This window comes from Passer domesticus, chromosome 17 (assembly GCF_036417665.1).
Source record: "Passer domesticus isolate bPasDom1 chromosome 17, bPasDom1.hap1, whole genome shotgun sequence".
NCBI classification, from domain to species: domain Eukaryota; kingdom Metazoa; phylum Chordata; class Aves; order Passeriformes; family Passeridae; genus Passer; species Passer domesticus.
The window spans coordinates 9,701,007-9,722,638 of NC_087490.1; the positions used below are offsets into that span (position 1 = coordinate 9,701,007).

The 21,632-nt window shown below is 60.7% G+C and overlaps 3 protein-coding genes across 4 annotated transcripts; 2 read left to right on the top strand and 1 right to left on the bottom strand.

The window, feature by feature from the left end:
- Positions 1-168: 168 nt before the first annotated feature.
- On the bottom strand, positions 169-5,621 carry TCHP (trichoplein keratin filament binding). 2 transcript variants are annotated; one of them, XM_064392842.1, is made up of 12 exons: positions 4,713-5,619; positions 4,463-4,631; positions 4,208-4,264; positions 3,570-3,638; positions 3,214-3,369; positions 2,881-2,993; positions 2,506-2,572; positions 2,075-2,247; positions 1,772-1,853; positions 1,405-1,590; positions 1,232-1,336; positions 169-762 (listed from the first exon to the last, which is right to left on the bottom strand). In XM_064392842.1, exons 1-12 carry the CDS (start codon positions 5,243-5,245, stop codon positions 730-732), a joined length of 1,743 nt encoding a protein of 580 aa, XP_064248912.1. In that variant the 5' UTR covers positions 5,246-5,619; the 3' UTR covers positions 169-729. The 2 variants fall into 2 exon arrangements, with proteins under 2 accessions (XP_064248912.1, XP_064248913.1); XM_064392843.1 differs by lacking the exon at positions 4,208-4,264 and having other exon boundaries at positions 4,713-5,621.
- A 280-nt stretch (positions 5,622-5,901) lies between these two features.
- On the top strand, positions 5,902-8,646 carry GLTP (glycolipid transfer protein). The gene is made up of 5 exons (XM_064392844.1): positions 5,902-6,081; positions 6,715-6,776; positions 6,972-7,105; positions 7,584-7,734; positions 7,893-8,646. The coding sequence occupies exons 1-5, from the start codon at positions 5,979-5,981 to the stop codon at positions 8,073-8,075; spliced, it is 633 nt and encodes a 210-aa protein (XP_064248914.1). The 5' UTR covers positions 5,902-5,978; the 3' UTR covers positions 8,076-8,646.
- A 417-nt stretch (positions 8,647-9,063) lies between these two features.
- Positions 9,064-17,543, top strand: TRPV4 (transient receptor potential cation channel subfamily V member 4). The gene is made up of 16 exons (XM_064392269.1): positions 9,064-9,141; positions 11,296-11,740; positions 12,934-13,106; positions 13,256-13,408; positions 13,511-13,651; positions 13,740-14,038; positions 14,478-14,657; positions 14,743-14,901; positions 14,989-15,081; positions 15,245-15,318; positions 15,404-15,569; positions 15,769-15,835; positions 16,065-16,378; positions 16,477-16,604; positions 16,803-16,924; positions 17,053-17,543. Exons 2-16 carry the CDS (start codon positions 11,376-11,378, stop codon positions 17,193-17,195), a joined length of 2,577 nt encoding a protein of 858 aa, XP_064248339.1. The 5' UTR covers positions 9,064-9,141; positions 11,296-11,375; the 3' UTR covers positions 17,196-17,543.
- The last annotated feature ends 4,089 nt before the right edge of the window (positions 17,544-21,632 follow it).

Sequence of the window (21,632 nt, forward strand, 5' to 3'; positions counted from 1 at the left end):
TCTTGAGTAAAGTGCTGCCAGTCTTTGTAACAGCTCCTTGTGCCCTGGGACAGGACTGATGTCAAGCTGCAGTAGTGGATGGTAACAGCAAGGAATGAACTGCAATAATCAAACTCAATCTCCTCTCCTGTTGCTGCAGTGGTTTGCTCATGTAAGAAAACCAAATCCTTGTTCAGGTTTCAATTATTCATTATTTATTAAAGAAGTGAAAAACAATATTTCATTCTCCAGCACCTTCTGGAGAGGAACTGGGCAAGCACTGCTGCCACAGCACACATGATCTGACTGATTTGCAATACACATTATGAATTAACTCCTCACAGTCCAGTGGGAACCAGGCACAGCCTGATTCTCCAAGGTGGGAGTCTGACACAGCCCCACAGCTCCTCTTCCTGGGGAGACACGGATGCTTTTGTGGCTCGGGTCCACAGGGCCCTTTAATTTGCTGGGTTGCTTCAGCTTCTCACATACCAAAATACATGTGCACAACTCCAGAATGCAAAGTGAAGCAGTTCACTTCTCTGAAGGTGCTCACACCTCCACATTCCTGAAGACAGTAGAACTTTTCTCCTCTTCAGCTTGGCCACAACTAAAAAATATTTTCAGAAATCGACTGAGTCAAGTCTTGATCTCGCTGTAGGCTATTCCAGAGGCACTGTTATTTCAGGAGTTCCTTGGGTGCTCAGAGTTTTCTCTTTGTAGTCTGGAGCTGCATCTCATGCTCATTCCTCAGGTCCAAGCTGCTCTTGGGTAACTGTAGAACTGATGGGGTCAAAACAAAGAGCAGCACAGGTTTATGGGCTCTGGAATTTATCCACACACAGTTGAGCATGCACAGGAGCAGATGGGCTGGGCAGGGGCTTCAGGTAGGGTTACTCAAATTTGATTTTAGAGCCAGGCACAGCAGGACAGTCAACAAAGACACTGAGCACGGGAGTTGCACTGTACCAACTGCACTAATGTAGCAAATAAATCCCTTCCAGCACTGAGCAAGATTTGAGGCATCAGCAACACATCTGCCTCAAAAATTCTTTACAAGCTAGGGCCTAATATCTCAATATCAGCAAAAAAGAAAAGAGAACTGTAGAGCTCTGTGAGGGGAAGGAACAGCCCTGTGTTGTGCCCTGGTACTGTGATTACTGAAGTGCAGGTCAGAGACAAGGATGGTGTCACTCTCCGTGATGGGCTCAGGTGTTGGGGTGACCCCAGGGTGCCCCAGGTGTGACCTTACCCTGCTGTGCCAGCCCTGCCTGGCCTCCTGCTGCTCCAGCTCCTCCAGGTGCTGCCGGGCTGATCCCTCCTGCTGCTCCTCCCCTCTCAAGCTGTGCTCTGTCCCCTGCACAGGGAAATGGGGTGAGATGGGGCAGCCCCAGCAGCCAGGTGTGGACTGGGAGCTCAGCCTACCTGTGCCTGCAGCTCCCTCCTGTGGGCTCTCTGCTGTTCCTCCTCCTGCTCCTTCTCCCGACGAGTCCCTTCCTTGGCCTCCTCGAGCTCTTTGATCAGCTGCTCTCGATATTTAATGGACTCTTTTTGGGCCCTTCTGTTTAGCTCCATCTTCTCTTGGATCTGGCGCTGCCTGCCTGCAAGGACCTGTGCAAAGGGAGGGGATGGAGGGAGGAGATGGTTAAACAGCTCCCAGGAAACACACCAGACAAGCAAAAAAATTCCACCCCAGCATGGAAGGCTCTAACTCTCCAGAGGGTGGTGGGTTACAAGTGGAATGATGGTTTCATTGTGCCAAGGGGCACACATCATCAACAGAGGTCATCACCTCACTCATCAGGCGATCTCTGGCCGCCTTCTCTCTTTCCCATTCTTCTTCCCTCTTCTCCCAGATTTTTTTTGCTTCTTCCCTAAAGGAGAGAGGAAGAATTATCTCTGAGGTTACCCTCCCTGTATACTCCACAGGCACACACAAGCTGTCCTGTGCTTTAGAGGAGCCCTCGGGTTTCTCTTCAGGTTTGTCCCGTGCCAGTTGGTGCGTCCATCCCACCTGTGCCTCTCAGTGACCCCCTGACCCAGAACGTTCAGCACACATGGACTCTTCAGGTGAGGTTCAGAGGTTCAGACTCACCTGAAGATAGTCTCAAGCTCTGCTTCCCTCTCCTTTTCCAGCTGGAGCTGTTCCTCAATGACCTTCTTCATCCAGGCCACGTCTGCCACCGCCCATCCCCGCCACGCGCTCTGCCAGCTCTGATCCTGCTCTTCCTTCTCCAGGAGGGCTGATAAGATTTGCCTGTCTGCCTCCTGGAGAAAAACCACGAGATTTACAACTATCCAAGAGCCTCCCAGCCCGTGTGCAGGGCTCCTCTAGGCATTACTGGTGACAGTGTCATGTGCTCAGCACGATGCTCCATCTGCTGCTTCCCCGTGAGCTTTGTGCTCCTGCCCTGTGCACAAGCTGGAAGGGGCCCCCTGATCTGTAGGAATCAGAGGCACACACAAACCACACACAACAAGTTTTTTCACCACACAGCATCTATAAAGTATAAATGAGTCTCTTACCAGCTCCTCTTGTACCTGCTGCGCTCGTCTCCTTAACTGGACATCACACTGATGCTTCAAGAAGCGACTGAAGGAGGAAAAAAAGCAAAATTTAAAAAAAAAACCAACAGTATTTTAGTCACACTGACTCTAAAGCACCACATCATTGTACAGCAGCACCTGAGGAGGTACATCTGTGACAATAAAGAACCTGCTACCAGAAAAAAAAAAGCAACAGCACCAGTGCCTCTGCTCCTTGGCTGCCATGGGCAAGTCCACCAAAACTCGGATATTTACATTCTACCACTGCTACCTGGAATATCTCCTTGTGTCCCAAGTACTGCTGTGGGCACAGGAACAGATTCTATCCAAAACAAGCTCCACTTGGTGTCCTACCCGAGCTCCTTCTTCCTCCGGTGCTCTTCCATTTGTTTCCTTTCTTCTTCCAAATTCTCCAGCTCCCACTGCTGCTTCAATAAATTCTCTTGCTCCTTTTTCAGCTTTGTTGCCTAAAAAGGAAAACACGAGCACTGAGAGAGAGTTCATCAGAGAGCTACAACATCCCAGAGAGCATGCTTGACCAGAGTTTGTACCCTGCTCTGCTCCTCTGCAGGCAGGGAAAACCCTCCCTGCAGTGCAAACATGGAGAGAAGAGGTCAGGTCAGCCCTGCTGTATTTCCAAGTGAAGCAATGAATTCCTTTCTCCAATGAGGAGAAAGTCAAGATTACCTTTGTTTCCTGCAGTTTCAGTTCTTCTATCTGCTGAAGCAAGGTCTTCTCCAGCTGAGGCTTTTCTTCCTCTCGTCTCATTCTTTCCAGTGCTTCCCCTCGTGCAGTTTCACACTCATTTTCATGTTTCTTCTCTTCAAGTTTGGTCACCTCTTCCTTTCCCAAAGAAAAGAAAACAGCATTTCAGGTTAGCCTGACTCAAAGAAACAGCTTCTGGCTGTTTCTCTGAAAATCCACAGAGCAGAGTCCTGCAAGCTGGACAGCTTTGTTAACAGTGCCCTTCCTGCACAAGTGTCACCCCACACACACATTGCAGAGTCCTCCCAGTGCCCAGAACACCAGGGCTGCCCCCATACCTTGGTTTGTTGTGTTAGCTGATCACCCCAAGCCTCCCTCACGTGCTTCCTCTGCAGCTCAGACTCTGCCTGGAGACACAACAGATGTAGCAGGGCCATCAGTGCCAGAGGTTCTGCCCCCAGGATCTTCCAGACTCTCTGGAGCACCACCTGAAATCCCAGGAGGATCTGCCTCTGCAGAGGTGGGCTCATCTGAGTGTCCAAGGTGCCCACCAGGTCTTGAGGGTCGTTGTCACATGGGAAACACCACAGTGACAGTGATACAGGACTGCAATGCTGCAGCAGCGCGTGGGTGGAATAAAGAATGAGGAAGCCCCACAGCATGGCAGGTGAGATATAAAGATTTATATTTTTTTGTGTTATTTATATTTTATGTGCCTGAGATATTTACATTGTGAGCTCTGAAAATTTGCTCAGAGTCTGAACAGATTTCTGGCTTTTAAAAATACACCTTTGAGAGGGCTTCTTAAAATTATTTGAACTTAAAACTCTTTGCTTCTTTGCCTTTTGTTTATCAGAACTTGGGGCAGTTGCTGTGATGCGAGATGAGTGACCACAGCAGAGATACGATGACTTTCAAGTTAAAAACCAGTTTAATAAATACAAGGCAGCAGGGACTCAGGAGAAAGCAACATCACCTCTCGGAGCTCGGCGTTGTTTTTGTTCCAGCGCTCCTGCAGCGGCGGCTCAGCGAACTGGGAACACAGAGCTGGCTCAGGTCAGGATACAGGACACAGGAGTGCTCGGCATCCCAAACCCGCCGAGGCTGACAGGGGCTCAGGGCACCAGGCGGTGGCACCTCCAGCAAGTCCCGCTGGAACAGCTGAGGCACGGCAGCGGCCCTGCACCGGACCAGCCCCGGCATGCGGGCCGAGCACGGTGAGCTCCCTCACCTTCCTCCCGCTCTCTCCGGCGTTGTCCCGCAGCTCCTGGCTCCGCCGCCGCTCCCGCAGCTCCGCCGCCAGCGCCTCCCGCTCCTCGCCCAGCAGCCGCCGCAGCCGCTCCCGCCGCCGCTCCAGCCGCGCCGCCGCCTCCTCCGCGTCCCGCCGCGCCGCCGCCGCGCTGCCGCACACAGCGGGGCTCAGCGGCACCCCCGCACCGCACCGCACCGCACCCCCGGCACCCGCCGCACCGCGGCCCTACCTGGGCGGGGGGACGCGGGGCTGGCTCCACCGCGCCTGCAGCGAGCAGCAGGCGGCGGCGCGGGCGAAGGCGCGGCTGGTGCTCTCCCACTGCTGCCGGCTGCGCTCCTGCAGCTCCCGCCGCTCGGCCGCCCTGCGCTCCGGGCCGCGGCCCCGCCGCAGCCACAGCGCCATCGCAGCGCGACGGCTCCCGCCGAGGGACACGGGGAGGCGGGGACCGGCGGAGGGAGGCGGGGAGAGAGGCAGGGTCGGGAGATGGAGCGGCGGCCGGGTGGGTTCGCTCCGGCCCGGCCCCGAGCGAGCGCCCGCAGGAGGTGCGGGTACAGCCCGGGCCGGGCTCGGAGCGCGCAGCGCCGCGGGGTTCGCGGCGCTGTAAATATCCCAGGGGTTAAAGGTTTCTGTTTCTGCCCGCCTTGGCAGGGCACCAGCGCGGCGCCGCCCGCAGCGAGCCCAAGCGGAGCGGCCGCTGAGTGACCCGGGACAGCGCGGGCACCGCCGGAGCGGCCGCGGGCATCCCGAGATGGCTCCGGGCATCCCGAAGGGAGCGCTGGATATCCCAGGACAGGCTCTGAGCACGGGCTGAGGGCACGGCAGAGGCTTCAGGCGTCCCGGGAGGGCTCCGGACACCACAGCAGCCTGGCAGCGGGGCGGAGGCGGCAGCAGCCGGCAGCCCCCGCCGCTGACCCGCACCCGCTCTGTACCCGCACCCGCCCTGCCAGGCACCGATCGCTATCGCCCCACGACCTGTTTTTCCAGCACAACCGGTAAAAACACCGTATCTGGGGCCCTGTCACCGGCAAGTGCGCTCCCCACGCAGCGGGCGGGCTGAGCCTCCCTCCGCTCCCAGCTCTTCGTCACCTCTCCGTGTCCCCGCTCGGTGTCACTTTCCCACCCAACCCCTCACTGAGGTGTGTCATCACTCCCGCGCGTTGAGGTTTGTTTTCCATCTGTTCCCTATAAAATATTTATGTCCCGTGAATAATTAACGCCGGCCCGCCCGGCGCTGGGAACGCGGCCGGGGCAGCGCACGGCCAGGCCCCGCGTCTGAGGGGGCGATGGGGGCGTGGTCTCCTCCTTGGGCTGAAAGCCCCGCCCCCCGCCTCTCCCACCAATGGCTGCGCAGCGGCCGTACGGCTGATGAGCAGCCATTGGTCGGAGAGGCGGGGGGCGGAGCGTGGCGTGGGCGCGCTGCCGGGTCGGCCCCCGCCGCCTCAGAGCCCCCTCAGCCGGGGAGCGGTGAGGGGGGAACCGGACAGGAGCGCTGGTCATGGCGCTGCTGCTGGAGCACGAGTTCAAGCCGCTGCCGGCTGATAAGCAGATCGAGACTTTGCCCTTCCTGGAGGCCGTGGCGCACCTGCCGCCGTTCTTCGGTGAGACCGGGGTGGCCGGGGCTGGGAGATGCGGGCTGGGACCGGGCCTGCTGCGGGCTCAGCCGCTCGGGGTGCCCCGTCCCCAGTTCTGGGTGGTGCCCCCCTACCTGATCCAGCGCTCACGCCGGGCTTGGCTGCTCTGCCGGGGCCGGGTTGCATCACGATCCTGTCAAACCCGCCGAGCAGCCCCGCTGGGAAGCGTCCTGCCGTCCCCTGGAGCGCCCCATGCCGAGGCATCGCCCGGGGCTGCCATCCCACCCGGTGCCGGGACACGGGTGGGTGTCGGCGTGGCCGCCCTCGTGGCACGATGTGCCCGCTGCCCTCCACAATGTCAGCTATTGTGTGGCAGCCCCGGAAGGGCAGGACGTGGGGCTGCCTGCCTGCGGACGGGCAGTGTCCGGTGCCGGTCAGGCTGTTCCAGGACGTTCTGCCAGGGCTGTGTCCCGGAGCCAGGGGGATTGGAGGTCGCTGGTGGGGCCGCAGTAGGTGGCAGGGCTGTCCCAAGGGCCAACAGCCGTGTATGAAGCTCTGAGATCCCTTTCTAGTCTCAGTGCTTAAAGTGAAACCTGTTGGTTTCAGGAAGTCTGTGGTGTTCCCTGTGTCACCAGCTGTTCTCCCTCTCTGTCCCCACAGATTGCCTGGGGACTCCCATAGTCTACTCGCCAGTCAAAGCAGACCTGACTGGAAATATCAAGGTAGGAAGGGACTCAGGAGGGCTCGGAGAGGAGAATCCCTGGGGAGAGATGCTGTGGGACTGGAGGTGTTTCAAAAGGCTTTTCTTCCCACGGGGACTTTGGGCTCAGCAGCGGCTCGCCCGGTCACAGTTTATTCCCAGAGCTCCTGCCCAAAGTCCCTGCTCCCAGGTGCCAATCCCCTTTTTCTGCCCTCAGAAAATCCGGGCGGTTTATGACTCCAACCCTGCCAAGTTCAAAACGCTGCAGAACATCCTGGAGGTGGAGAAGGAGCTGCACGGCTCGGCCTGGCCCAAGACGGGCGCGACGCTGGCGCTGATGTGGTTGAAAAGGTGACTCACGGCGTCGGGAGCTGCTCCTGCTCTGTCCCGGCATGTGGGGAGCTGGAGAGCTCCAAACGGAGCCTGTGTGTGCTGGGCTGCTCCCTGTGGGCTGGGCAGCTGGCAGTGGGGTGCTGTGTTTGGGGAGCACAGCTGTTGGGAACTCCTTCTTCAAATCTCCAACCTGGGAATGCACAGGGGAGTTCAACCTCAGAGCGTAAGCCCACAAATTGGACAGGTCAGGAAGATCCACGGGGCTGCACCTGACCCTGCCCAGCTCCTGGCCTCACCTGGGGGTTCCATCCTGCCCTGGGGGCTCCATGCAGCCCTCCTCTCTCTTCCCTGGATGGACACACAGGGGCAGGCAGCAGCTCTGCGAGAGGGATGCACTGCTGGCACTGTGGGGTTTTGGGGTGCTTGCAAACACCAGGCCGGAAGCTGGGGAGCAGCACCCACTTCCCTGAGCCCAACATCTCTGCTCTTCTCCCAGGGGTCTGAAATTCATTCTGGTGTTGCTGCAGAGCATCTCTGACGGGGAGAGGGATGAAGAGCATCCCAACCTCATCCGAGTGAACGCCTTGAAGGCTTACGAGATCGCGCTGAAGAAATACCACGGCTGGATGCTGCAGAAGCTCTTCACGGTGAGCATTCCCTCCCTCTCCAGGCATCCAAACACCATCCCTAAGGCTGCTCCTGTGCACTGACAAATGTCCAGAGACCCCCACAGCGTTGGCACATAGCAACAACCCAACTCATGGTCTCTATTGTGGGGGTCAAACATCCTCTCCCTGTTTTACAGGGCTCGGTCTATGCTCTTCCCTACAAATCTGATTTGCTGAAGGCCTTGGAGAATGGTAAAGAAGTCAAGGAAGAGGAAAGCATAGAAAAAATCCACCAGTTTCTCACGAGGGTCACTCCAATCCTGGATGCAATTTATGAGATGTACACAAAGATGAACGCTGAGCTGAGCTACAAAGCCTGAAGCTGGCACAGGATTGGCACAGATTAAATAACGTGTGATGGGTGTTACCTATATCTTCATCACTGAGGCAGCTGGGGCGGCTCCCAGCTCTCTGGTGACTTCGATTCCTGTCTGGATCTGCAGTGGATAATGTCTTTTCTAACCAAAAAATAACAGTAATTAACTTTCTATTAGAAATACGGCAATAAAACAATTGTGGGTGTCACCCTTGGATTTCCCAAGAGGAAGAACAAGTGTTTGTAGTCCCAACTCCTGGATTCCTGTCTTCAGTGGGGCAGGGAATGAAGTGTCCTGCTGATGAATGAAGTGGCACTCGGACTGTGCCTGGAACCCACCGACGGGCACCTCGTGCTGATTGCCACTGGATTGTCAGGAATGATGCCCATGGAGGAGGAGGAGCTGATGACTTTCCTGGGTGATCCCAACTCCTCCAGTGCTGGCGTGGGATCAAGCCCCTGTGCTGGGATTCAGAAACCAGGGACTGTCCCCGTGGTGTTTGCGGTGCCTTATGAGCCCCCCTCACCTCCTGAGCCCCGGGAGCAGCAATTAATAAAAACTGACAGTACCCGTGGCCTGGGAGCCTCATCTGGGGCCGTGTCAGCCCCAAAGGGTGCCTGGGGAGACTGTTTTAGGGAAGGTGTTTTTGGCTGTATCTGGCAGGGCTGTTTTGGGTGGGGAGATTCGGGTTTTTTTTCCTAGTGGAGCCGTGTTCAGGAGAGTTTTGAGGAGGATGTTTTGGAGCAGTTCCTGAGAGGCTGTTTTGAAGCCGTATCCTGGGAGAGCTGTTTATTGGGAGGGTTTTTGGAGCTGCTCTTTGGGAGGGCTGTGCCAGAGACGTTTTTCCCGGGGGCTTATTTTTTGGGGGGGGGGTATTTTGGGGCTGTTCCTTCTGGGCTGTTTTGTGGCCGGGGTTGCCGGGGCGGGCGGGGGCCGATCCCGAGGGCGGGTCCCGGCGGCGCCTCCGCCGCTGGAGCCGGGGCCGGGGCGGGGAGGGGCCGCTCTGGGACCGGCCCCGGGCGACTCGGCGGCGCCGGAGCCTACGGGACTTTCCACGGGACCTTTGGCGGTACGGAACCGGGGCAGCGGGCAGCGGGGGGCACCACCGGGAGTGGGACGGGCCGGGACACGGGCACCGGGGGCTGGATGGAGCCTCCGGTGCGGGGACGCGGAAACGGGCAGGATGGAGCTCTCCGGGCAGCACACGGGGACCGGGGCAGGATGGAGACCCCGGGTGAGGCCGGGGTCGAGGGCTGAGCTGGGCTGGGCCAGGCGGACCCTCATGGATGCCCCGGCACTGTCCGGACAGCCTGGGGACTCAGGAGATTGAGGTGCGGGTGGGTTCCCAGGCGGAGCTTTGAGGAGGGGGCTCCCACCGGCTCCGAACCCCCCATGCTGCCCACACCGAGCTCCTGCTGTTGCCGAGGTGAGCAGTGAGGATGATTTTGGGAAGCAGCTGCATCACTCGGGATGAGCATTTCCGACTAGAGCCCGCTGCGGTTTCAGTGATTCACTCCCCCCGGATCACCCTTTAATGTCGTGGGACACCCTCCCTGCCGCCCACCCGCAGATGTCCCCGCACATCCCGGTGTTGGTGACAGCGTCCGTGCTCCCGTGGTGGCAGGAGCGGGCACTGACAGGGGACACTGGTCCAACTGGGAGGTACCTGGTGGGAAGCTGGGAGCACAGGTGGGGTTTGTGTTGGATGCGAGTGCTGTGCCTTGACTCAGTTATTCCATGAGGTGAGGAAGTCTGAAAAACCCAAACCCAAATAACCAAGGGGCCAAATCAAACCCCTGTGACAGCACCTTTCCTGGCAGCACCGGGGCTGACGGCACCAGCCCCGAGTCCCTCATTTCCCACACAAGCTTCAAGCTGTCACCTTCACCCGGTGACAGCAGGTGTGGGACAGCCCGTGCCGTGTCCAGGTTTTCCCTAAAGCTGCGCTTTTCCGGATTCCAGCCCAGGTTGGACAGGTCAGGTGCTCCGTCCCCATTCCCAGCCCGCAGGGTCCGTGTGCTTGGCAATTCCCCCTCCTCCCTTTCCAAGGTCACGCTGGCCATGCGAGGGCCCCTGTTTGCATGGGGTCGGGATGTGGGACCTGCGGGCTTTGGCAGGTGCTTGTGGAATTTCTTGCAGAGACGGGGATGGCAGGAACGTCAGCAAAGAGGAAAATCTGTCAGCTCTGTGTCCCCTAGGGCTGCGCTGTCCCTGCTGGGTGTCCCCCAGCCCCTCTGGGTGTCCCCAGGGGTGGCAGGGACAAGGGACTGCTCCCTGAGCCCCCTCCCTGTCCCTGCAGGGTTTGGGGCCGCTTGCCCCGCTCATCCCCCGTGCCCACGGAGCCCCGCGTGGCTGCCAGGACCCTGTGCCTCATTCGAGCCTTCCCTGACAGAGCCCAGCCTGCCACTGTGGCTTGTCGCACAGAGCTTCAGCCCAGCACAAAATGACACGTTCCCGCTGCTTTTTCCGTCCCGGGAGGGCTGAGCTCGCCGCGGGCGGGAGCTGTGCTGAGCCCTAACGCTGCTGGGTTTCTCCGGAGGGTTTTGGTGGAGATCGGGTCTGGGGGAGTGCCTGGGGTCGGTCACCTGCCCGTGTCCCGGACGTGGCGGGCAGGACGCGGTGACACGGTACAGTGCTCTGCTGGCCGCGCTGATGGCACGTCTCTCCTTCATCCCCACGTCCCTCTGGGCAACCTAAACCCGTAATTTCTTGTCCCAGCCGCTGCTCCTGCCCTCCCGCGGGCTGCAGCCCCTCCCGGTGCCCCGATCCGGGTCCCACCGAGCCCCCCTGGGCTGTGCAGCCCTGGCCCCGCTCCCGGCCCTGCTGCGGTGGCAGCTCCTGGGCGCTTCCCTGGACGCTTCCTTGGATGTGGGGAGTATCCCAAGGAATGTTTTCTTTCCTTGGGCGGCAGATCGCAGCGCACAGGGTCTGCTCTGTGCCCTGTCCTGGGCTGCACCCCGGCTGACCGCAGCGGGGCCGGGCTCGCCCTCGCCCAGCCCGGCAGCGCCGCAGCCCGAGGGGCCCCCGCAGACGTGAGGGGTCCCCGCAGCGGGTGGGTGGGTGCCGAGGAGAGCCGGGACACGGCAGGACCGTCCGGGAGACTCTGAGCGACAGCGGGTCCTGCCGGCCCCAGCCTCGCCAGGGTGGGTGAGGGACCTGTCCCGCCGCGGGGAGAGGATGGGGAGGGTGTTTTGGGGCTGACACCGGGTTTTTTCTCTGCCAGGTCTCCTGCTCTCGTGGAAGGAGCCGGGAGTCACAGCCAGCCAGGCAGGTCAGTCGTGCCCGTCCCTCCGGGCACGGACCATGGCAGACAGCGAGGACGCCCCGCGCGATGCCGGGGAGGGCGCGGGGGAGGACGGCTCCCTCCAGAACGAATCCTTCCCGCTCTCCTCTCTGGCCAACCTGTTCGAGAGCGAGGACACCCCGAGCCCCGCCGAGGCAGCCCGGGGTCCCCCCGGCGCCGGGGATGGAAAGCAAAACCTCCGCATGAAATTCCACGGGGCCTTTCGGAAAGGCGCCCCGAAGCCCATGGAGCTGCTGGAGGCCACCATCTACGAGTCCCCCGTGGTCCCCGCGCCCAAGAAAGCCCCCATGGACTCCCTGTTCGACTACGGCACCTACCGCCACCACCCCAGCGAGAACAAGCGCTGGCGCAGGAGGATCGTGGAGTGAGTACGGGACCCCCGCGGGTCCCGGGGTGGTGGGATGGGGACATCCGGGTGGGGATGTTCAGTTTGGGACACCCCGGTGGGAATGGGGACATTCAGATGGAGACACCTGTGTGGGGATGGGGATGTTCTGTTGGAGACACCCCAGTGGGGATGGGGACGTTCAGGTGGGGACACCCCGGTGGGGATGTTCTGTTGGGGACACCCCAGTGGGGATAGGGACATTCAGATGGAGACAGCCCGGTGGGAATGGGGACGTTCAGCTGGGGACAGCCCGATGGGGATGAGGACGTTCAGCTGGGGACACCCCAATAGGGATGGGGACATTCAGCTGGGGGATGTTCAGCTGGGGACACCCGGATGGGGATGGCGATGTTCAGTAGCAGGGGACGTGGGCGGACCCCCGAGCGGCATTTCAGGGCGCTTTGGGCAGGCGGAGCAGCTCCCAGCGAGTCGCGGTGGCCGCGCCGGGCTGTGCCGTGCCGCGCTGGGGCTGCGCAGCCCCCGGTGCCGCGGAGCTCGCTCCCCTTCCCCCTTGCGGGAGCCATGAAAGAGGCTCTGTGCGCCGGCCGCTCCCCTGGCCGGTGCGGCCGTCTGGCTGCGGCATGAAAGGGCTTTTCAGGAGCGCCTCCGCCCTGCCCGCGCCAGGAAACCGGAGCCGGGGGGGCAGCCCGGCCCGGACGCACAATGCCCCTCTGTGCGGGCACCTGGGGCGGCCCGCCAGCGTCCCCACCCAGGGGTGCAACCGGCTTAGGAGAGCGGGATGTTCCCCGTGGAGGTGGGTGGAGGGGGCCAGGATGCCCCATGAGCCCACAGAGTGGAAGTCCCCGGCTGGGGCAGCCGCCAAAAGTCCTGCCTCCATTCCCGGTGCCCGGAGTTGCTCCCGGTCCGTCCCCCCCGCCCTGCTGCCGACTGCTCCGACCGGTCTGGCTTCACCCGTGGTGCCCGAGCGTGACAAGCCCGCGGCCCGTCCCTCGTGGGGGGCACAGCTGGGGGCCCCAGGCGCTGCAGCACCTGGGTGGGAGCTGGAAAGGCACCGGGAGCACTGGTTTGCTGTGGATGGGGAGGCTGCCCCGGCCCCACCGGTGACCCACGTGCCTGTCGCCAGTGGCTGAGCGCCCTCAAGCTCATGGCACAGGTGGGGGCAGCCGAGGCAGCGGCTCCTGCTGCCAGCCACGGCGTTCCTCCCGCAGGAAGCAGCCGCCCGCCGCAAAGGGGCCGGCTCCCGACCCGCCCCCCGTCCTCAAGGTCTTCAACAGACCCATCCTCTTCGACATCGTCTCCCGCGGGTCCCCGGCCGGCCTGGATGGGCTCCTCTCCTTCCTGCTCACCCACAAGAAGCGCCTGACAGACGAGGAGTTCCGAGGTGAGGACCCGGCTGTTCCTTGCCCTGGTGCCACTGGCTACCCCTGTATTCCTAGGGAATGGGGATGCACAGCTCTGGCATGGGGAGCCAGGGGCCTGAGGAGCCTGAGGGGCTTGCCCTGGCCCCCCATCAGCACCCTCCACTCGCAGAGCCCTCCACGGGAAAGACGTGCCTGCCCAAAGCCCTGCTCAACCTGAGCGGGGGCAAGAACGACACCATCCCGGTGCTGCTGGACATCGCCGAGAAGACGGGAAACATGCGCGAGTTCATCAACTCGCCCTTCAGGGACGTCTACTACCGAGGTGGGGGGCGTGGGGCCACTGCTGGGGGACACTGGGGTGGGAAGGCTGGGGCGCGGGGGATGTCGCCGGGCGCGGCGGTGGTGACGGGCGGCGGTGGCACAGGTCAGACAGCGCTGCACATCGCCATCGAGCGCCGCTGCAAGCACTACGTGGAGCTGCTGGTGGAGAAAGGAGCAGATGTCCACGCCCAGGCCCGCGGCCGCTTCTTCCAGCCCAAGGGCGAGGGCGGCTACTTCTACTTCGGTGAGCAGGGGGGGATTTGGGGCGCTGCGCCCCAAGGTGTCCCCGCAGCGGGGATGGGGTGACAGGGGCCGCGGTGCTGTCGCCGCAGGTGAGCTGCCCCTCTCGCTGGCCGCCTGCACCAACCAGCCGCACATCGTGCACTACCTGACGGAGAACGGGCACAAGCAGGCGGACCTGCGGCGCCAGGACTCCCGCGGCAACACCGTGCTGCACGCCCTGGTGGCCATCGCCGACAACACCCGCGAGAACACCAAGTTTGTCACCAAGATGTACGACCTGCTCCTCGTCAAGTGCGCCAAGCTCTTCCCCGACACCAACCTGGAGGCTCTGCTCAACAACGACGGCCTCTCCCCGCTCATGATGGCAGCCAAGACCGGCAAGATCGGGGTACGGTGTCCCCCCCGTGCTGGGGACGTCTCCGTGCTGTCCCTGTCACACTCAGTGCATGCACGGCTTCTCTCTGCAGATGCTGCTGGAAACCTGGATGTGCAGCCCTATTAACCTGGCTAATTAACACCCCTTTGCGTTCTGGCCCTTTCCCAATTAACTCCACACCCTCACACAGCCCATCTTCTCCCCTGACCTGCCCTTGGCCTCTGGTGGGGCAGGGGGGGAGTCACCCAAAATGCAAAAGCTGCAGCATCCTGCAGGGCTGCAACAGTGCCTGCATCACCCCAGGAGCTCCTGGGAGCACCCTGAGCTCGCTGGGGTGCAGGGAGGGGCTTGGGGGGTGCAGCCAGGATGGGTGGGAGGAGGGCAGGGTGCCCCAAGCAGGTGGGGCCAGGTCTGTGGGTAGCAGCCCTCCCTCCCTCCCTCCCTCTGGCAGATCTTCCAGCACATCATCCGGAGGGAAATCACGGATGAGGACGCCCGGCACCTCTCCAGGAAGTTCAAGGACTGGGCCTATGGCCCTGTCTACTCCTCCCTCTACGACCTCTCCTCACTGGACACCTGTGGGGAGGAGGTGTCCGTGCTGGAGATCCTCGTCTACAACAGCAAGATCGAGGTGTGCAGGGCTGGGGGGGACTGGGAGGGCTCTGGAGGGGACTTGGGTGGCCCTGTCCCCTCTGCCAGCAGCCGTGTGCCACCAGAACCGCCACGAGATGCTGGCCGTGGAGCCCATCAACGAGCTGCTGAGGGACAAGTGGCGCAAGTTTGGGGCTGTCTCCTTCTACATCAGCGTGGTCTCCTACCTCAGCGCCATGATCATCTTCACCCTCGTCGCCTACTACCGCCCCATGGAAGGCCCCGTGAGTCCCCACGGCCCTGCAGGGGGGTCTGCCAGGGCTCTGTCCCCGGGGATGGGGCAGCAGCTCAGCCCTGTGCTCTCCCCGCAGCCGCCCTACCCCTACAGCAGCACCGCCGACTACCTGCGCCTGGCCGGGGAGATCATCACCCTCCTCACTGGAATCCTCTTCTTCTGCACAAACGTCAGTGTGGCAAGGCAGGGGGTCCTCCCCTGGGACCACTGGACTCTTTGGGGTCTCCAGGGGTGACAGCCCTGTCCCCTGAAGCATCCACCACTGCCAAAGTGGCCCCAGACATGGGGACCCTGCCAGTTGAGACCCTCCAGCCTCTGCCTCTCTCCCACAGATTAAAGACCTGTTCATGAAGAAGTGCCCAGGTGTGAACTCCTTCTTCATAGATGGCTCCTTCCAGCTGCTCTAGTACGTGGGGAACCCCCAGGGCCACCACGAGCCTTTGTATCCCCCAGGCTCGTGGCTGCAGGGTCTGAGCCCAGCTCTCCTGCAGCTTCATCTACTCGGTGCTGGTGATTGTCACGGCGGGGCTGTACCTGGGTGGCATCGAGGCCTACCTGGCTGTCATGGTCTTCGCGCTGGTCCTGGGCTGGATGAACGCCCTGTACTTCACCCGTGGGCTCAAGCTGACAGGCACCTACAGCATCATGATCCAGAAGGTCTGCTGGGGTCGTGGGTCTTGTCCTTCTCCAGGGGTGATCCTCCTGTGGGAGTGCAGCTCAAAGAGGTCCCTCCAGGCTTTGTGAAGGGTTCCTGTGGCTCTCCACTGCCCTGCTCCCAGCCCAGCTCTGCCAGTGGCACAGCTTGATGATGATGCTGTGGTCCAGCACACCTCACCCTGCTCTCCATCACTTTCAGATCCTCTTCAAAGACTTGTTCCGCTTCCTCCTGGTCTACCTGCTCTTCATGATTGGCTACGCATCAGGTAACCAGCCAGCTCCCCTGGCTGGGGGAGGGACAGCCCTGTGGCTCAGCATGGCTGGGCAGGGGGCTGCAGACCCCCAGCTCCATCCCACCTACCCACAGGCTCAGCCTTTGCCTCCTCCCATGGTGGAGAAGGTCTCAGCCAGCATGGAGCCACGCTGGGGCCCATTGTGGATCCTGTCCTTGCCATTGCCCCTGCGGACTCGCTGTCCCTGTCCCTTCTCCCCCAGCCCTGGTGTCCCTCCTCAACCCGTGTCCCAGCAGTGAGTCCTGCAGCGAGAAGTCCAACTGCACGGTGCCCACCTACCCCTCCTGCCGGGACAGCCAGACCTTCAGCACCTTCCTGCTCGACCTCTTCAAGCTCACCATCGGCATGGGCGACCTGGAGATGCTCGAGAGCGCCAAATACCCCGGCGTCTTCATCATCCTCCTCGTCACCTACATCATCCTCACCTTTGTGCTGCTCCTCAACATGCTCATCGCCCTCATGGGTGAGACCGTGGGCCAAGTCTCCAAGGAGAGCAAGCACATCTGGAAGCTGCAGGTACCACCCTGGGCGTGGCGGGACGGGGGCTCCGGGAGGGAGGGGCTGCAGCATCGAGGCACCTCCATGCTCAATCAGTCCCTGGTGTCCCCTGGCAGTGGGCCACCACCATCCTGGACATCGAGCGCTCCTTCCCGGTGTTCCTGCGGAAAGCCTTCCGCTCGGGGGAGATGGTCACGGTGGGCAAGGGCACGGACGGGACCCCCGACCGCCGCTGGTGCTTCAGGTAAAGGTGGGCGCCCTGGGAGGCTGGGGGGCAGCTGAGCTTCTCCCAGCAGCATTCTGGGGGGCTGGCACCGTGCGCTCATTTGCTGGGTGCTTTGTAGCGGGCTGGAGGCAGCTGGCGTTGCCGGTGGGTGCCGCAGGTCCCGCCCTGGCTCCCGGGCACTCCGTGCAGCCCCTGCGGGTCTGACCTTCCCCACAGGGTGGACGAGGTGAACTGGTCCCACTGGAACCAGAACCTGGGCATCATCAGTGAGGACCCGGGCAAGAGCGACACCTACCAGTACTACGGCTTCTCCCACACCATGGGCCGGCTGCGAAGAGGTGAGCGCCCTGCTCTGGGCTGGCACATCCCCCCCGACGCCGCTTGCAGCCTCTGATGAGCCCCAGGAGCAGATCTGGGGGCTTGGCGAGCAGCCACAGGCTTTGCTCATCTCCCACGCTCTCCACAGACCGGTGGTCGACGGTGGTGCCGCGCGTGGTGGAGCTGAACAAGAGCTGCCCTCCGGAGGAGGTGGTGGTGCCCCTGGGCACCGTGGGCACAGCGGAGCCGCGGGAGCGGCGGCACGGCCATGCCCCGAGCTCCCCGCTTTAGCGCGGCAGCACCGGCAGCTGATGGACTCTGCCCGGGCCCCCGGAGCCGCGGCTGGGCTGGATGGATGGTGCTTGTCTGCTCCTCAGGGATTCGCGCAGCCCGTGTCCCCTCCGGCAGCCGCTGTCCCCCCGGCTGTCCCGCCCGGATGGGGACGCGGCGCTGCCCCAGCGGTGCCCGCGGTCGCGGCTCTCACCGGCGAGCTCCAGCTTCACTGTGCCGTGCCGTGCCGTGCCGTGCCGTGCCGTGCCGTGCCGGGAGCCTGGGCCCGGGTGGGAAGCACGGCCCCCGCCCAGGTTTTGCCACAGAGTTTTGCACAAGATTTATACGGTTATTTATTTAGTAATAAAGACTGACGCGCCACCGCCGTGCCCTCCCGGCGCTGGGTGATTCCTGGTGGGACAGCCGGGCTGCCGGCAGGGCTCGCAGGGAGGGGCTGCCCGCTCCCCGGCCGTGCCAAACCATGCCAAACCATGCCAAACCGTGCCGTGCCTTTGGGCATGCTCACCCATCGTGCTGAGCTCAGGTGTGGTGCAGGGATGCGGTACAGGGATACAATGCACAGGTGTGACACATGGATGCGATGCACAGGTGTGACACGTGGATATGATGCACAGGTGTGACACATGGATGCGATGCACAGGTGCAGTGCACGGTTACAATGCACAGGTGTGACACATGGATATGATGCACAGGTGTGACACATGGATGCGATGCACAGGTGCAGTGCACGGTTACGATGCACAGGTGCGGTGCAGGGATGCGCTGCAGGGTGCGGTGCACGGTCGCCCCACTGGAGGGCAGCGCACACCGCGCGATGCGGGCCCGGCCCCGGCGGGCGCGGGGAGCCCGGGCCGGGCTGGCCCTGCACCCCGAGCTCAGGGGTGTGACCGCTGCCGGGCTGCTGCAAACCAGCTCTCCGCACCCCCACAACATCCGTACCCCATCCCCTCCCGTCCCTAGCCCATCCCCGTGGAGCCCCATCCCACTCCCATCCCCAGCCCATTCCCATCCATCACCCCTCTGTAACTCCTTTCCTCCTCATCCTCCCAGCCACTTGCAGAGGTGAGCGTTCCTTTAACAGCTGGACTTTGTGTGGGTGTGAAGGGGCGCCTTGGGCGGGCACCAGTGGCACGGTGGCACTGCCAGAGCCCCTGGCCAGGGCCTGGGGACAGCCCAGCTCTCTCAGCAAACCCTTTAGCAGCAGAGGGGACACTTCATCTTCCAACTTGATGAGTTGCCGTCAGCGTTAACGGCACCGTCTCCGTTTAAATGTGATTTACATACATCTCTCATATTGTGGTTTAAGTATTTCCCCAGGGTGAGGGATGAATATGTTTCATTATCGCTCCTTGGGAGAGGCGGAGGTGGCGGCTCCTGCCTCATAATCGAATGAGGAGCTGAGCTGCTCTGCTTCCAGGCTGGATCTTGGGTGAAAACAATGAACTTGGCTTTCACCCGAGTGGGTGGCCACAGGTCCACAGTGGGCAGTCCTGGCTGGGCCATTTGTGGTGGCTGGGGAGCCCTGGAACAGGACTCAGCCAGAGATGGGCTCAGCACTGTGGCTGCCCCCGGCTGCAGCACCAGAGATGGGATTTTCCAGTAAAATGAGACATAAACCAATTTTCTCCCCTCCCATGCAGCTCTTGACGCCCCAAAGCCAAGAGGCCACATACCAGTGAGCTTTATAAAGATCTGGGGTGTGGGAAGGACAGCTGTCACCAAGCCCCTGCACCATCACTCTGCACTCTGCGGTGGCTCTGTGAGGACGTGGACACCACAGCCACCATGGTGACATCCCAGCACAGCAGGCCTCTGCCACCTCCAGGGACTGACTTTGGCCCTTTTCCCCCTTGCCCCACCAAGCCTGGAGCTGTTCCACCCTCAGCCGTGGCCATGGGGGCAGCGGGGGGCCGGTGAACGGGGGGTGCTCGGCCCCGGCCCCCTCCCGCCCCTCCCCGCGCCGCCCTGCCAGAGATGACAAACCCAACAAAGGGAAGAGAAAAGCACTTGTCATCCAGAATGCGGAGCGTGGAAGCAAATTTATTTTTAGATAAATCTAAAGCTTAATTTGTGAAGCTAATATCAATCAAAATGAGAGATGGGTTTTTTTAAGTCCTTTTGCAGCCGTGCAATTTATACTGCCTGTCTCTCCTCCTCGCTCCCAAACAGCAAAGGCTAAGTTTAATATCAGCCTCATGCACTTCGAAATTTGTATTATTATTGGTATTATTATTGGTATAATTTGAATAGGAAGGTATTTGTAGGCCAGAAGCAGCATTGTTTCCTTGTGTGTTCCCACAGTGCTCGTGTGTGCTGTGCCCCACAGAATGGGAGGGCATTGGGTTGTGGTGTCTTCATCCTCATTGTTGGATTGTACCTCAGGTGTCCCTGCCCCACCTCCCACCAGTCTGTGCACGTTTTTGGGTCCCCCAGTGCTCACCTGCACCTGCCAGAGCTGGCACTGCAGCAGGTACCCACCAAGGAGGAACCCATTTATTTTGCATTCCTCACTTGAAGCCTCCCCGTGCCCAGCGAAATCCTCCTCCCAAGGAGCGATCTGAGGGGAGAATTAACCTGCTAAATAATAAAAACCCCCGCACACCTCCTAATGAAATGTAATGACTTGGAGACCTGCAAGATGGATCGCGCCGTCGCTCCCAGCCGCTCGCCCTGATTTATGGCGAGCTGGGAAATCTGATGGAGGCAGTGCTAATGAATCCTCCTCCCACGGGCACCGCTGACGGAGCAAAGTTTCTCCTGGAGCCCCCAGCACGGCTCTGTGCACCCCAGCCTCTGCAGAGTCCCCCTTTGGAGGGGCTGCCCTGCCCCCAGCAGCCCCGCCTGCTCCAGCCTCACATTCCTTTGATGTGGCGTCTTTTTAATGACAAAGATCTGAGCGAAGATCTTCCTCCAGACGGAATAATTTTAATGCGCAGGCAGGCAGTGGCACCCCCCCATCAGTAATGTTAACCTCTGTGAGAATTTCCTTTTGTCCCAATTTCTCTTTGTTCCCTGGATCGGCTGTCACGCCGCTCGCTGCTGCCGGTGACAGAGAGGTCCCCTCCCGGCGTGCCATAAATACCCACGGAGCTGTTGTGGTGACAGAGCAGAGGCAAATGGAGCTGCCAGCCCTGGCCTCAGCCACGGCCATGGGGCAGCTCCAGGCACGTGGCTGTGTCCCCATCACCTGTCCTTGTCCCCCATCCCATCCCAATCCTCATCCCATCCCATCGCCGTCTTCATCGCCTTCACCATTCTTATCTCATCCTATCCACATCCCTGTCTCCATCTCATTCCCGTCTTCATCCCTGTCCCACCCACATCCCTGTCCCATCTCATCCCATCCCCACCCTTATCCCATCCCCATCCTCATCCTGTCCCCATTCCCATCCCCACTGGTTCCCATTGATTCCCATTGGTTCCCATCCCATCCCATCCCATCCCATCCCATCCCATCCCATCCCATCCCATCCCATCCCATCCCATCCCATCCCATCCCATCCCTGTACCCTCTTGGTCATGCACGGAAGGCAGCTGAGCCTCTGTCACCCTGTCCCCTCCCTGGCTGGGATAAGGCCACGCCGTGTGTCCCATCATGGGACACCGAGGCCGGGGAGAAGCATCCACAGCCTGGATCAATTTGGGATTCAGTCCCATTATCCTGATGTGATTGCTGCTGCTGCTGGGCAGAGCAGCGGGGTCTGATTTAGGGCCACCAGAGAGCCCCCACCCCACCTGGGCACCAGGAATGGCCCTGGAATGTAAACCCAGTGGGAAACAGGAGTGATGGATGGCAGCGGAGATGCCACCCCCTGCACTGGTGACAGGATGGGGACACGGTGCCTGACCCTGGCACCCACTGCCCCATGAGGGACGGGCGTCCCAAGGGTGCACGTGAGGCCACAGCCCTAAGCCAGGGATTTGTCCCATGTGCCACCCCTTGGGTGTGAGGCGGAGGCTGGTGCCAGGATTAATGGCTCAGCATCGTTAAAAGGTTATTTATAGGTGCTCCTCTGTGCCCTAAAAATCTCTGGGAGCAGGGGGGTGTCCCAGCTCTGGGGGAGGCCACAGCAAAGCAAAGAGACTCCAGAGCACACATCCAGCGAGATCCTGGTTTTACTTTGGGAAAAACACCATCCGGACACACGGCTTGCGGGTTTTGTGTTGGTTTTTTTTTTCTTTTTTTTTTTCTTTTTTTTTTTCATTTTGTTTTCTCATTTTTAAAACAATATAGTGCAGCCAGCACTTCTCACAGTAGAATATAATGGTCAATTTTAGTATAAAAAAAAAACATTCTCAGAGATTTGTAAATGCACTTAGTGCTTGAACAGGCTTTCAGGGATACAGTACCTCTTTTCCGAGCACAATCGCCTTGGGTTTCATCGGGATATTATTCTTCTTTTACCTTTAAACATCAAAACACTTTGTATTTCGTGG